Source organism: Oryza sativa, chromosome 11, assembly GCF_034140825.1.
Source record: "Oryza sativa Japonica Group chromosome 11, ASM3414082v1".
Classification (NCBI taxonomy): Eukaryota; Viridiplantae; Streptophyta; class Magnoliopsida; order Poales; family Poaceae; genus Oryza; species Oryza sativa.
In genome coordinates this window covers 10,945,341-10,960,130 of record NC_089045.1, presented here as the reverse complement: position 1 = coordinate 10,960,130, position 14,790 = coordinate 10,945,341, and the positions used below count along the sequence as shown (strand labels likewise).

Genomic DNA, 14,790 nt, shown 5'->3' with positions numbered 1-14,790 from the left:
CAGCGGTGCCTCTACCGGTATCCACACGTATAGGGACGGAATGCCACGCGCAGATGTGCTAGCACCCGCGCGCAACTAGGGTTTTGCTCAGGGAGGAAAATGGCAGCTAGGGTTTCTCACGTGATGCAATACCTCCGCCGGTCACACCCCTCACGAATATATAGAATCCATCACTCGGGCCTCCAAGGCCCGTAGGACTCCTATTCGGATCCCTATCCGAATTAAGCTCATATTAGATCTCTATCCAATCCCCTTATTTTGGCCCATTAAGCGTGCGACCCTGTAGGTTCATGTACACTCGGCTGTAAACCGAAAACTCCTTCTCGGTCCACATGTCAACAGCGGCCCCTAGCAGAACGTATTGACCCACCGGACATACATAAAGATCATATCAGCTATAGTCTTAGTCACGCAAATGACTTGGTCACACTGGCTGAGAGCGGTGTCGATTGAGCCACGATGCTGGCTAGGACCTATAAATATGTTGATTGTTGTTCTATTATGGATCTTAAATGATTTTTCGATCGTTTCCTTGTCATTTATTTATCAAGTCATATCCATATGCATCATTATTTTTAGTTAGAGTAGACCTAGTGAGGAGTGGGATAATTTAGTTTTGGTTAAATTATAGCATAGATTAGTCGTCACGAAGTGAGCTACACATGTGCACAGTAGAAACCACAGTTCGTTATTTACAATTTACCACTACAGGTCTGCATACATATATGCATATAATTGTACTCTAGAAATCTTATACAGTATGCATCGCATATATTGTGCATATATAAGGTGTTTATTGATACCATATCATAAACTGAAACACCTCAGTCAAAGATTCAATAATCATTTAGTTTTCAGAAAAACTCTTGAGTTCTAGAACAATTACAAATCAGTCCCTAATCTCAGAGTAACCTTCAATTTTAGAGACCCCGAGGGACTCAAGTGTAAAAGTACCTAATTGTATCAGAATTTATCTAACTAGAAAAAATTTAGTGAAATCCCACATTACTCCACCGATCAAGCACTGCTTAGGTGTCAGTCAGTAAACAACCATCAAAACTAAAGTAGGTGAGTCACCTAGTCTTCACCAAATTCACATATACATCAACCAAGCTATTCAGTGAACCCCAGCCTCGGTTGCATCGGTTGGAAAACCACCTCAAGCACCTGCCGCAGTAGAGCAATAGCAGCAGCTGCCGCAACGGAAATCAACACCAGCAGTTCAGCTAGGGATTCAACTCAAGCTAAAGAGAAATAATCACAGCTAGCAAATCAGTAGTTCAACATCTCACCCATGCTTCACCACAGCCGTAGCAGCCTTGTGTGTACAGCCAGGAGAGGCTAGGGTGAGTGAATGAGAGGTCAGAGGAGTAGTAGGAGAAGCAACCATTAGTAGCTCAAGCAAGATGGAGCAGAAATCAAGAAAGAGGATAAACTCCAGGAAAACCAAGGGAAGTAGCAAATCCAGATGCCAATCAAGATTTTCACTTATCTTACCATATAAACCAAAGCAGCAAGGAGATGCTGAAGTGAGATAGCAGAGAAACCAACCTGAAGAAGGAGCAAGTGGTGTTCCAGCAGAGTTCCATCAGGAGAACCCTTGAACCATAGTTTAGAGGAGCAGCTGCAAAGTCAGAAGGGAATAACATATCAGTCACCCTAAAGCATGGCAGGTAATTAGAAGATTAAAATGGAAGTGAAATCATATCATGACATGATTCTTGTGTGATGCATATACTAGTATGTGTAGGAGTTGTGTGTTGCATTCTCATCCATCATAATATGAACAAGAATATCTCTGAAATCAGTAAAAGGATCATATAATAATTTCAGCTGCAGAACATGTGTAAACAATAGGGTATAAATATTTTGATTTAGCTCACAAGTAGAAAGATTAGTTATAGTTCAAAATTATTTGTATCATCATGTAGCTAGCAGCAAGAAGTATTTTATATTGCTAAGAAATATGGTAATTGTGCTGTTGGGCTTCAAAACTAGATATATAAATAGTTATGTGGGGTAAGGTTCAGTAAAGACCAAAAGACCCTGTAAGATGAATCTTGATTTCATAAATAGTTAATTAGAGATAGTAATAACTTACTGGATTTAACCTCTAGAATTTCAGTAATAACTTACTGGATTTAACCTCTAGAATTAGAGTAGCGTTTAGCAGTCCCTAAGTAAGCTACTACACATGTTAGGAACCATGATGAGATCACTGATGACACAACACATATGGCTTTTGCAGTGTCTCATGTTGGGTCTATCCAACAACATGTTCACCAACATGTGTCCACATTATTAATTTGGTATCTCTATGCCATGATCCATGAGACATGATCATCAATTAATACATGTGCTGATCATTTAAACATATTTGTTCCACATATGATATTTGATCAAGGATCCTTTAGAAATAGTAACAAACAACATAAAGAGTCTCATGAAAGAATCACATATTCATTAACCAATAATGAGTTATCTATTTCAAGGAACAATGTCGGATAAATATTTAAACATAGTATGTGATACAATCATCTCTATGATTGCCTCTAGGGCATATCACTAACAATCTTAACATGTATTGTGCTTTAGCAAATGTGTGTTTTTGGATAGAATTTTTAGTTGTTTGCCAAATCCAATCTACTATGACAAACAGCAGATGCGCGTTTTTCTATAGAAATTCTACTGGGCATTCAAGGCTAAAAGAAGTTCCTTATAATTTTAGACTTGTTGAGTATTGTAGATGTACAGTGACGAACGGCATGAGCTTGATGGCTAATAAGTCTTTACTATAATGATTTTATGTTTTGATTTTGTAAAAAAAAGAATTATAACTATTGTACTATTATCTTGTTACATATGATGGTAGAAATTCTAGATACTGTGATCCTATTGTCTCATATTCTGACATACCTTAACCTGACAATAGAGTCCTTAAGGTGGCTATGTAAACAACAAATCAGAAACTCGTCTATCTAATATTTATGAATTTTGGTCGATTATTCTGGATTCTATGTATTATCCCTTTTTAGGAACTTCAAAGTCTAGACATTGATTCTTCAAAAGATAATAAATTCTTGCAAATGTTAAATTTAATTCATAACGTGCGTTATACCCGAATGATTAAAAAAAATTCCATAGCGTTAGCACGGGCAAATTACTAGTAATAATAATAATAAGATGGTAATTGATGATAACTGTTAGCTCATGGTTTGGAATGGATAATTCTTAGTTTAGAGGTTAGATCAGTGCAATCGGGAATGGTTGTTCATAGATAGTTGGGCCTATGTAGTATGGGTGTGATGCTTAATGATTGATTAATATTGATAATTAATTACTCTAATGTTTTACAATTCTCAAATGTTTGCCAAATGTTGCTTTTACAAATGAACCCTATTATTCCATCCTTTGCATCCCTGTGCACTTCCATATTTGCTGTGTGGCTTGCGGAGTATTCGATGTACTCACCTTGCAATAATCAATCAACCTCAGTTGAAGAAAGTTGTGAAAGAGAACACGTTTGGCTTATACCACAATGGGGATGCCTGTGGGAGTGGAGTTGAAGCCGTCGCTATATCGTTTGTTCGCTGTTGTTTCTTTTCTTTGTAAGCATTCAATCGTTTTAGTTATTGATGAATCTATATATTAAATTATCGATTTGTTTATCTCAATGATTCCTTTACAAGAATTTTATGCACAAATTAGTTCAGAAATTACTAGTTAATTTTCAGAAGTGAAAATGCGGAAGATGTGGTCGATTGAAGTTGTGCATGTTGCCATGGTCGATTGCGCGATAGTGATTTGGAGTATGGAGAGACTTGAGGCATTGATTGGCAATAGCGATGAAGTTGTTGCAGCCGAAACTTGTGGCGTCGAAGCAGTCAATGCCACAGTGGTCGTTGCCAATGAAGTGACAGCTGGCCTGGTAGAAGCTGTTGACTTGGCTTGTATAGCTGCTTCGTACGCCTGGTGTTGCTCCTGCATTCGGCGTAGTGTGTCTTGCCGCATGGTTTTCATCTCCCCTCCTTAGGCATGTAGCCTAGTGGTTGCAGTGACCTGGGTAGCACCATAAGGTTCTGAGTTCAAATCTTCATAAGAGCAAATTTCAGATTGGGTTATTTGAGGGTTAAGTTCCCTATTTGATAGGCTAAGTTCTAAATTGAAAAATACTGCATTTATCCGGTAGGATATAGAGGCCGGGTAAAAAATATCCTTCTCTAAAAAAATCTCCGCTCCTTGGGCTGCCGAAGCGTCGATTTCTGGACTAACGAAAGTAGTCGCCGCAGCTATGGTTGGGGCTGCTGAAGCGTCGACTTCTGGACTAACGAAAGTAGTCACCGCAGCTATGGTTGAAGCAGTCACTTGAGTTGTGGTCGCTTCGACTCGAGCTTCGCCCTCTGCTCTGGCAGGCTGAATCCCAGCTTTGACTCTTCATGACTCGGCTTCAGCTTCGGCCCCTGCGGCCAATTTGCCCTTGCTCGCCTCGACTTCTCCTTCGCTCTCACACCTCATCCGCACCACTTTCTCACTCACAGACTTATTTGGTGGCATCAGTGATTTCGGCTAGGGTTCCCCATGATCGTCACCAGCTGTTGTCGAATAACAACTGTGTTTACTAAATGGCAGGGTTCACATAGTGGAAAAGCAAAAGCAGTTTATTAAGATTGAAAATTTTGGGATTTCCCTAATACATGCCCCTTTGGGCCTATTTATAGATTACATGCCCTAGGGTTACATATTATAGAGGAATTTACATGGTTAGTCTTATGATAGCGATATTTAGGGCATCTGTAGTATTTGGTTCGACTGATCTGATCCAAGAGCCGAATAAAATTTCAGTTTGATAGCTGTAGCGTTAAAATTGCTTTGTGGGACCCGCAAAAAATGAATCAACCAATCACTAGTCTACCTTTCACGCACGTATGCATAGTAAAATAGGTTTGTACTAGTTCCTTTCGACTCCAATCTGGAGTTCGATTTGTTATCCGACACATACAGTTCGATAGCTACAACGTGCATGGTTCAGTTCTTTTGCTGTAAAATCGATTTTATGTTTATGCTGCAGACGCTCTTAATTAAAAACAAATTGGTCATGGGCCCCTAGTTGGGCTGCTAAGTGGGCCGTCCTTGACGGTTCGGCCCATTCTTGGCACCGTATATCTTCGGCACGGTGGTGGCGATGGCAAAGAGCTTTGTCTTTGCCTTCTCCTTGGTGCTTCGCCATCTTGTTTCACCAAAATGGCTCTGCCTTGTTCGCCAGTGTTGTTTCGGCAGGTTCAGTCAAAGGCCCTCGTGACATGCTTTCAACGTATAACTTGAATGAAACTACCAGTACTTTATCACGATCTGACTTAGAACAATGAAAAGTGATATAGATAACCAATACATTAATGATATTATAACAATATATGAAAAGTGATACAATGCACGGTTTGGCGGCTAGTTCATCAAATTCGAGGAAAATCATATGAGACTTTAATGGAAGTATGGAACAATATATGGAAATTCAAACTTGCACACACACACACATAAGAGGACCATATGATGAAAATATTGAAGTACATGTACGAATAGCTCCGTAGGATCCATTGACACTTGGTTTTTTATAGATGAATATCCCATAGGTATGTTACGTCTGAGGAACTAGTTGAATATGATACTCTTGAGCGACCAAAACCTCGGAGATACGCTTTACATTCCCTCCGTCGATATCCTTCCATCTATTCACCAGGTTGACGAAAAGAAAATAGTGTTAGAATATTTCAGTGGAAGTTTTTTTTTAATGAATGGGTGATCATCTTGTCGAGCATTTTCAATTCATGGCATAAGATTATAGCCTTCTGTTTTCCTCTGTTTTTTCTAGGTTATTTCTTCTCTGTCGTTCATTCCCAGCCTATTCAATGTTCTTCCTTAATAAAAATTGTGCAACTTTCTTGCGTGTTTGCTGAAAAGTGAGCATAATATAATGTACAACAAAGGAATGCGAGCTTGTGTATGTACCTATACTCGGTCACCACGATGTGGAGAAAGAGTGTGATAAAAAGCTTGTTAAACTCTGCCGCAGGACACATCCTGATTCCTCCTCCAAATGGCATGAAATTCCTTTGCATCGAGATTCTCTTCTCCTCCTGTATTTGTGATTAGTTTTAATATAAGTTATGATATAACCTAAGCGTAGACCGATTTAATAAATCCCATTGAGAAGATTAGAATGTAATATTCCCACTTACCGTCCATCTCCATGGATCAAATTTGAGTGGATCCTCGAACAATTTTGGGTTTAGATGCACTCCCATGGGGCTAATCATGACTAGCCACCCAGACGGAATTGTATATCCTGTGTGCAAAAGCAAATACTCTAATAATCAATTGCATGACCTACATGCACAACATTTTCCTTATTGTTTTTGTAAAAAAAAGTTTTTACCGTTTACTTGCACGTCTGTTAGTGCTTTCCTGAAACCACCAGGTATAACCGTAGTGATTCGATTAATTTCATTCACAACCTGCAGTTGAAACAAGCTCAATTTAAAAGCAATTGCCAAATGCATCAGGGTGGCACCAATGATGCTTCAATCCAAGCATACATTAACTTGAAATCACCTGAGTACTGAATTTCAAGGACTTGTATTCCTCCCATGTGAACCCAGAATTCGCACCCTCTCGTTTCTTCAGTATCATTTCGTGCTCCTCCTGGAATGGTAGATGCAACGAATTTTTTTGTTTAGGATCAGCCCAAAATTTCAATGTTTGATCCTCTTTAATTATTCAATATACATGTAAAATATTCACTCCTAAAGAACTATACATACCTTGAGCTTGTCAAAAACTTCAGGATTGTCGTTGAGGAACTTAAAAGTTGTAGTCAAGGTGCACGATAGCGGTGCAAAGCTAGCAAACAAGAGCCCAGATAGAGTGTCTATAGCAAAACTTTCATCAATTGTTGGATTTTCACTCCGTAGCTCTTCAACTATCAGATCGACAAGGTCGCCGAATTTGTTTCCAGGTGCACTTAGCCTCTTTTTCATTACATTTGTTAGTGTGGTCCATACATTTCTCCTACCCTTCATTAGGAATGAAAAAAAAAATCAAGGTAACTGAATCACAATTTTTATAACTTTAGAGAGCTTATTAATATTCTTAAAATATGTATTTTCATAAAGCTATTTGGATGATATAAAGACCTACCTGCATGCATCGGTAAAACGAGGTCCCTGGAAAATATATTGGGAATGGGATGGAAACCATCACTTGAAATATTTCCTGAAAGTTCTTTTTCAATTCTCCTGAATTGGTGATGTCGAGGCCAATCAAATGTTTGGCAGCTAGGCCGAAGATCATCTGCACAATAGAAATTAATCATAGTAAAACATCATGATGATTTTATGAGCACTGTGCAATTGTGAATACTTATGTAGAAATGCAGATGTTAACTTACATTTGACACGCCATCATTCACCTCGACACTAGGTTTTCCTATCCATGACGCCAAGCTTTCCCTCATGGAGTTCTCTAGTTCTGGCAGGAGTGATTTTTTCACGTTTTCAGGGCCATAGAGCTTGCATACGAAGCTCCGGATCAACTTGTGAGCAGTTCTATTATACGTGGTGAGTGTCTTCTTTCCAAAGATGTTTAGTGTGGTTTCTGGAAACCAGGATTGGAACAACTTCCCCTCTTGTTGAAATATGAACTGGTTCACCTCGGGATCAAGGGATATGACCACGTGCTGGCCTCCTATGTTAGTTTTGAATATAGGTCCATACCTGATAGTTCAGTACACCGAACTTAGATTTATTGTGTGTGTTGTTCATATTTAGAGCAATAGTGTCTTCATATCAACAATGTTCTTTCTCCTAAAGTTTAACTATATATAGCATACTGATTCCAAAAAAAGTTAATTATTAACTATTTGAATCCTAACCTCTCCAGTCTTCGCTTGTAGTAAATTGGCATGTCTATTGATGGACTTGTTCTGAAAAATTGGAAGGTCTCACCAACAATAGGGAAGCCCATTGAGCCCGGAGGAAGCCTCCCATTGCATGGAGGATTTATCCATCTGTATACCCAGTGAGCTAACCATCCTATGATGAGTGTAAAAGCACATATAGCTGCATATGAGTGTGCTCCTACGAAAATCTCGCTCTTTTCCATGACCTAGCAAACTAGTATGGAACAAGCCTCCTAGTTGCACACACTACACACAGAAAGAGAAAGCTCTCGAGTGGCTTCCTGCACATCACAGGGGAGGTATCTATCTAGATTCTTATATAGCAAAAACCCATGCGTGTGTCCTGAACTTTTCGCCATGGAGCGATCCCTAATTCGCGCACACGACTGGGCACGTGTCGCACGCAGGAGAGGGGGGGCGGGGCGGCATAGGCCAGACTGCGTTTTTTTTTTCATTTTTTTGCGGTTTTCGTTTCTGTTTTGACTTTCTTCGGTTTTTTTTCTTGTTTTTTCTTGGTTTTCTTGGGTTTCTAAATATGAATGTATACAAACATTAAATACGTATATACAAACTTTTGATACACAAATACAAATTTTTTATACACATATACAAATTTTTGGGCGTATATTTTCAGTATTTTCCCTGGTTTTTCCCTGTTTTTTTCGGTTTTTTAAATACGTACGTACACAATATACTATATACAAACATTCTATACACAAATACAAACTTTTGTTGCTCGCAGGGGTCGGCTCGGATGCGATTTGGGGGATTTCGGGGACTAAGGAATGAACGAGAGAGAGAGAGAGCAGTTAGCGAGTGTAAAGAATGATTATACCCTGCACAGATATTTTTTCCACAATTCTACTACCATTAAGTGAGGTGGTAATAGAAATAAATCTCAACCTTTTAATGAATTGAGATCAACGGTCTAGATTATTTTCTACTACCAGTAGAGAGCTGGATCGGTGGCGACGGGTGTGGGAGAGAGGGAGGTGCGGGAGGGAGGATGCGGCGGGTGCGGGATGGTGACTCCGGCAATAGCGAACTGGCCGGTAACTGTCCCGGAGGCGCAGACCGATGCGATAGGAGGAGGGGCCGGCGGGTGGATGGGGGGTGGCGGCGGCGAGATAGAGGGTGGCGAAATGCAAGGCGGATTGACGAAGAAGCGAGCTGAGGAGTGCGGTGAGATGGAGGGCAGTGGAAGGCGAGGCGGATGGGCAGGAGCGCGTGAAAGATAGAAAGAGGAGGAGGGAGGGCGCGGTGATTTTGCTGGGGTGAGGCGAAGCGATGTGATCTGGATCGAATCGGGAGGGAGGTGGGGAGCCGTTTGATCGACGTCATCAGATAATTTTCGATCGTTGGATGTGTCACATGATGAATGAGTAAAATCATTTGTTGAAGGTAGAAAAGAATTAATATAGGAGGTGACTTGTTTTGATGTGATCCTTCATTGTAATTATGTTTCTTGCTAAAAAGAAGGGGTCGTAAAGACTATCACTACTATATTTCCTAAACAGTCACACTATATCTTGTCATTCTTTGATGCCCATTCTTACCACCGTCATACTTCACATGATTAACTCTCAAGCCAACCGTTCCCTCTGTAATCCGCTCTGCCTTGTTGTGTTCATTGCCTAAACCATTGATACATATACAAGTTATGAACCAAAATAATTACAAATAATTAGCTTTGCAGGGGCAGAAAAAAGAGTTCTCTACCAACCATTCACCCCCTCTCTGGTTGGCTTAGTTATTATGATTCGATCCTACACTTCCAACTAATTTAGCTTTATATGAGCACAAACAGCAAGTCAAATTCCATGATAGAATACGATTTAGGTTCAAATTCATGTACTTTCATGTAAGCCAAACCGTCTGTAATGATAGCTTTCCCTTAATTTTATTTTATTTTTCATTAACCAAATAAGGCTGACTGCATGTGCTTTTCATACCTTGCTTCATTCAGAGTAGTTTCCAATCTTTTTTTTAGATGTTATACATGCAAAATAAATAAATAAATCAGTAATTGAGTTTACTGCTCTTGATGTTATCAAGTTCACTGAAAGAAAAGAAAAGGTAAATACAGTTGAATATTTGCAAGCACCAAGGTGATACAGGATTGAAAAACATGCCCTCATCATCTCGCTAACTTTGATACCCTCGATATGTGCTGCCAGTTTCAAACTTTGCTTAATTTCATACGATTTTGCCTAAAATATATTCATTGAAAATCTTCAGAATTCATTTCAGCTTTTTTTTTCAGATAAAGACATTAAGCTGACTACATAAGATGTGCAGATTCCATATAAAAATATTCTTGGTAAATTAGTTCATATAAGATAATAATACATTTCAATCCTAATAAATTTATCCTGGGTTAATTTTATTTGTTGTTTCGTTGTTTTTCGAATAGTAACGTAGTTCCAACTCTTAAGGTTGCACGGTTACACCATATGAACAATAAACTAAACTAGATGAATAAAGGGATCGACAGAGTTGCATACCTTCCTTGATTATTGTGAAGTCTTGGTGGTGTTTGGATCTAGGGATAAAACTTTTGTCCATGTCACATCGGATGTTTGGATAATGATTTAAAGTATTAAACATAGACTACATCGAAAACTAATTACATAAATGAGAACTAATTCGCGAGAAAATTTTTTTAAGCCTAATTAATCCATAATTAGAGAATGTTTACTATAGCATCACATAGGCTAATCATGGATTAATCAGGCTCAATAGATTCGTCTCGCGAATTAGTTCAGGGTTATGGAATAGGTTTTGTCATTAGTCTACGTTTAATACGTCTAATTAGTGTCCAAACATCCGTTGTGATAGGGACTAAAAAGTTTTAAAAGTTTTAAGTCCTATCCAAACACCTATGTGACTCACCACGTAGCATCTTGGCATAGAGTAAACAATTACTAACGTGAGAGCACATGCAAGACAATATGTTCAATACTTAATTGATGGTACAACTTCCCACAGCTCTGGAAAACTTAGTTTTCCATACCTTGACTGAATCCGCAAACAAATATGTTATCTGAATGGATGCGATCAGCTATACCCTCCCATATCAATCATGCCGTGGGCATTTTCCACAGCGGTAAGAGCCCCACTGTTATTCTGTACGGTTCATTTCACATTCGAATAATAAATACTCACCCGTCTCAAAATATAATAACTTTTAGCTCTTAGGATTTATCCCAAAATATAACAGCTTCTCTACCAACATTCTCTTCCTAACCAATCATAACCCTCCACCATTCACTTTTCCCACATACCTCCACTACTCATCCAATCACAACCCTCCACCACTCACTTCTACGTACTTTATTAATAACCGTGTCTAACCCTAAAACTTTTTATATTTTGAGATGGAGGGAGTATATAATAAATATATAAATATATAGTTGAAACTTGAAAGTAATGGTATCACAAAGTAATAACATTTAGTAAAGCGGCCTGCTTTGGAAGTTTGCGTTAAAACAACAGCTAATATCACTATTTTGTTATGCCTATGTGAGAGTAGTAGTAAAGAAAAACTAATAAGTTTCTTTCCCCAATTCTTGTCATATACTACTCCAAAGAACATGCATATGTTCTGCTTCACAGCCACAGCATATTAAGGCAGCCGAGGTAGTAATTTAATGTTTACTCCAGCTGTATCAATGACTATATCTTCAAATAAAGTGAATGGCTGGACTAAAATCACTGATTTAAGGTTTAAACTACTCTATTTCAGTAAACAAAATCAACTCCTCAAGCTAACATCCTAAGAAACTGTTGAAACTGCCATGGACAATTCATTTTGCATTAACATTGGTGTAGTACATTTTATCATTACCATTAGTGAAATTTGAAACTTTTAGAAGATTATAAACTTGCTGAAAAATTAGAATGTCAACAATGGGTAGTCTGGATAAAAATGTATGTCATTAAGAATATTTAACCCTAAAATTAAAATTGATTGAATCAACAGATCCAATCAATACTACCTATATACATATACCTTTATCTATGAACACAAATCAAATCCTGGTGTTCCAACCATCTATGTATACCCATACTAACTGGACATTTTTTTAGCTCGCATGTTAACTAGAAAAATCTAAATCTATGGATTATAAAATCTTGACCGTACATTGTAATCTATGTGTTATCATTGGCATTTTTAAGTGAACCTAACGTGTATAGAGAGTCCACCTATATCTGTACGTATCCTATCCTATCTCAAGTTATATCAACGGATCGGGATGTGCTAACCACGTATGTACGTAGCAGCCTAGCTGATGCTGATTGGAATTAATGGCGGATTGGGCAGCACGATACGCAACCGCGACAGCGTCGTGAGGAGCGACCATTCGACGGAATCGTCCGCCAAGACGGTCAGCCCCACCATATTGATCATGATTTTCAGGTTCGACAGCTCCTGGCCGGGGCTTCATCGATGGTACTAACAACTTTTCAATTTATTTTAATTCAGAATAAAAATAAACAACTGAGTAGACGAGGAACAAGGCTACATGCATGTGGGATGATGGAACGTACTGTCAACAACAGTGCAATCATGGCAAGAAATTAAAATACAGGTTATATATTCCCTTTGGTGATGTTACTGTACATATAATTTCTGGAACATATTTTCAATTTTGTTTGAAATTATTACGATCTTTGGCGTATCGATGGAGTTGTTTTATCATGGTCGACTGACAGTAAAAATCTACTAGTTCACCAAAGAATGAGTTGTTTCATAATAATTTTGAAGCAGGGAACTTACATATCGATCTATATGTCCTCTCTATACGCTGGGGTGTGTAATGTGCAATTGAACTACTTAAAAAACTATTTTCATAGGTATCCCTTTGCTACGTTGACTTTTTGCGTACTTCTGTATTCTTTTTTTTGTTGGAAAATAGCTTTCTTCGTTTTGGTAAAAAACTAGGAAGGTAGCCCAAGCACGCGCGCTGGCATGTATTGTGGGCTGCGTTGAGAACGGATCATATTAACCAGATAGCCTCTACCATCTTTCGGAAGTACGTTTCCTCGATAAATATTCTTCGTCAACATCACTTTGATAATTCCTCTAAGTCATATACTATATAATATTTAATTTATCAGTATAACCAATTATCTATAATCTTTATCACTATATAAAAAATAGTAGACTTAGTTTGTTTAGAACATGTTCAACAAATTAATTGTATATTAAAATCAAGGTGGTTTTTATTTTCATTAGTTTTTGGGGTTAGTGAAAAAGTAAGACCTAGCTAAACTCATTGTTCCTTTTTCCCCTACCGTACGATTTTCTCACATTAAAATCTAAATGGACTCCAAAGTTAATGCTTCAAGTGTATATTCATAGATTATTAATGCTCATATAGTTGATTTACCTTTTGAATGGTCTATGCACAAAGAAAATAAACAGAATTACCAGGAAGGTGTAGAAAGCCACAACCACACACAATGTTAATTTGATGGTAACATAGTTTAGAGCAAATACACGAAAGATCATTTAGCTGGCTTGCATTATTTCAGCACATTTAAGAAAATTCACGAAATAATTGGACTTTGTTTTCTCTAACTATGGGCATTGGATTTGCTATTCATATTTTAGTTAGTTCTATTTACTTAGATAATGTCTACCTAATTTAGCTATGCAAGTTTGCAAAAACAACATATGATGATGCAACCTGTGTTGTTGGATTATTTCATAATTCTTTTACGGCAATTCCAGTAACATGTAAAAGGGCAGGGGTGTTCACCCTACAAAAATAGTTTTGTAGTTATACTATTTATTTAATTTAGCTTGTTTGCAGACTCGTGTATAATGACGTAATATATGCAGCCAATTTGTTTAAGGTATTTCAATTTTATTTGTATAATATACAAAGCATGTAGGTCGAATATGGGCGAATGGCATACTTTGTATATAAGAAAATATAAGCATACGGATCTTAAATTCTTGGTTTAATTATAACTAGAGAAAAAAATCAAACGTGCATCTTAAATATTATGGTTTTCTAACATATAAATTATTGATTATATATTTATTGTTTAATAGCTAAAAATAGGGAGGGGACAGGTAGTGGTATGTGCATATGAGTAGGCGAGGAGGTGCATGCGATTTATTTTTCTAACTTATATAAATAATGGAACTTAAAACTGATGCTGATAGGTTTCATTTTGTTCAGAATTTATAAGATTATTTCTGATTTTTAGGACATGACACATGGCGAGTTTAGAGTGTTTGTAGAATGCCACGTGGTGGCTTGAGAACGTTTGTAGTGATAGATAGATTGGTTCAATTTACACTCTATGGAGATTTTTCTATTTTCTATGTTATTTTATACAAATCTTATTTTCAGTTCAAATTTTACTATATGATACATAGTGATAGTGTTACACCTTATGTGTCATTTTTCTAAAAAAAATAAATCCAATAATCTTTTATCTTTAAGCAGTAAGATTGATATAGACTATCATTGTTTATTAACAGATAAATTATATGGGAGATGAGGCTACGGATAGATTGAGATAGATCCAATTAACGGATTTACCGTTTAGAGTTATATATATTTAAACATAAATATAATCTTCGTGAACCAAAATGATATATTTTTTCTACTACTTAATATTTAAGTCTTATTAATTAATTCTCTGTGTTTCATGATGTTCTAATATAAGCTAGGTGCTATCAATCAAGTGTTTTAAACTCTATGATTTCCCTAAAAATTGTGTCTCGAGTGTCCAATAGCTAGTCCAAAGTTACTTGTTAAATATAGTTGATTTGGGTCTTGAATTATGCAACAAACGTACGAGAAGTGCATAAAAAAATA

At 37.5% G+C, this 14,790-nt stretch overlaps 1 protein-coding gene and 1 long non-coding RNA gene across 2 annotated transcripts; both read right to left on the bottom strand.

The window, feature by feature from the left end:
• Nucleotides 1–1,055: 1,055 nt before the first annotated feature.
• On the bottom strand, nt 1,056–1,407 carry LOC112936863 (uncharacterized). The gene is made up of 2 exons (XR_003239283.2): nt 1,293–1,407; nt 1,056–1,193 (listed from the first exon to the last, which is right to left on the bottom strand). It is a non-coding gene; the product is annotated as an uncharacterized lncRNA (long non-coding RNA).
• A 3,963-nt stretch (nt 1,408–5,370) lies between these two features.
• Nucleotides 5,371–8,278, bottom strand: LOC4350299 (cytochrome P450 87A3-like). Its single transcript, XM_015759959.3, has 9 exons — nt 7,925–8,278; nt 7,442–7,766; nt 7,192–7,344; nt 6,816–7,067; nt 6,607–6,696; nt 6,431–6,509; nt 6,234–6,340; nt 6,004–6,131; nt 5,371–5,723 (listed from the first exon to the last, which is right to left on the bottom strand). The coding sequence occupies exons 1-9, from the start codon at nt 8,152–8,154 to the stop codon at nt 5,633–5,635; spliced, it is 1,455 nt and encodes a 484-aa protein (XP_015615445.1). The 5' UTR covers nt 8,155–8,278; the 3' UTR covers nt 5,371–5,632.
• Between the last annotated feature and the right edge of the window lie 6,512 nt (nt 8,279–14,790).

Coding starts and splice junctions, on each gene's coding strand:
- LOC4350299 (XM_015759959.3), bottom strand. CDS start 8,154: ATGGAAAAGAGCGAGATTTTCGTAGGAGCACACTCATATGCAGCTATA. Junction 6,697..6,815: donor AAGTTTTTGACAAGCTCAAG/GTATGTATAGTT, acceptor CTACCATTCCAG/GAGGAGCACGAAATGATACT. Junction 5,724..6,003: donor ATCGTGGTGACCGAGTATAG/GTACATACACAA, acceptor CCTGGTGAATAG/ATGGAAGGATATCGACGGAG.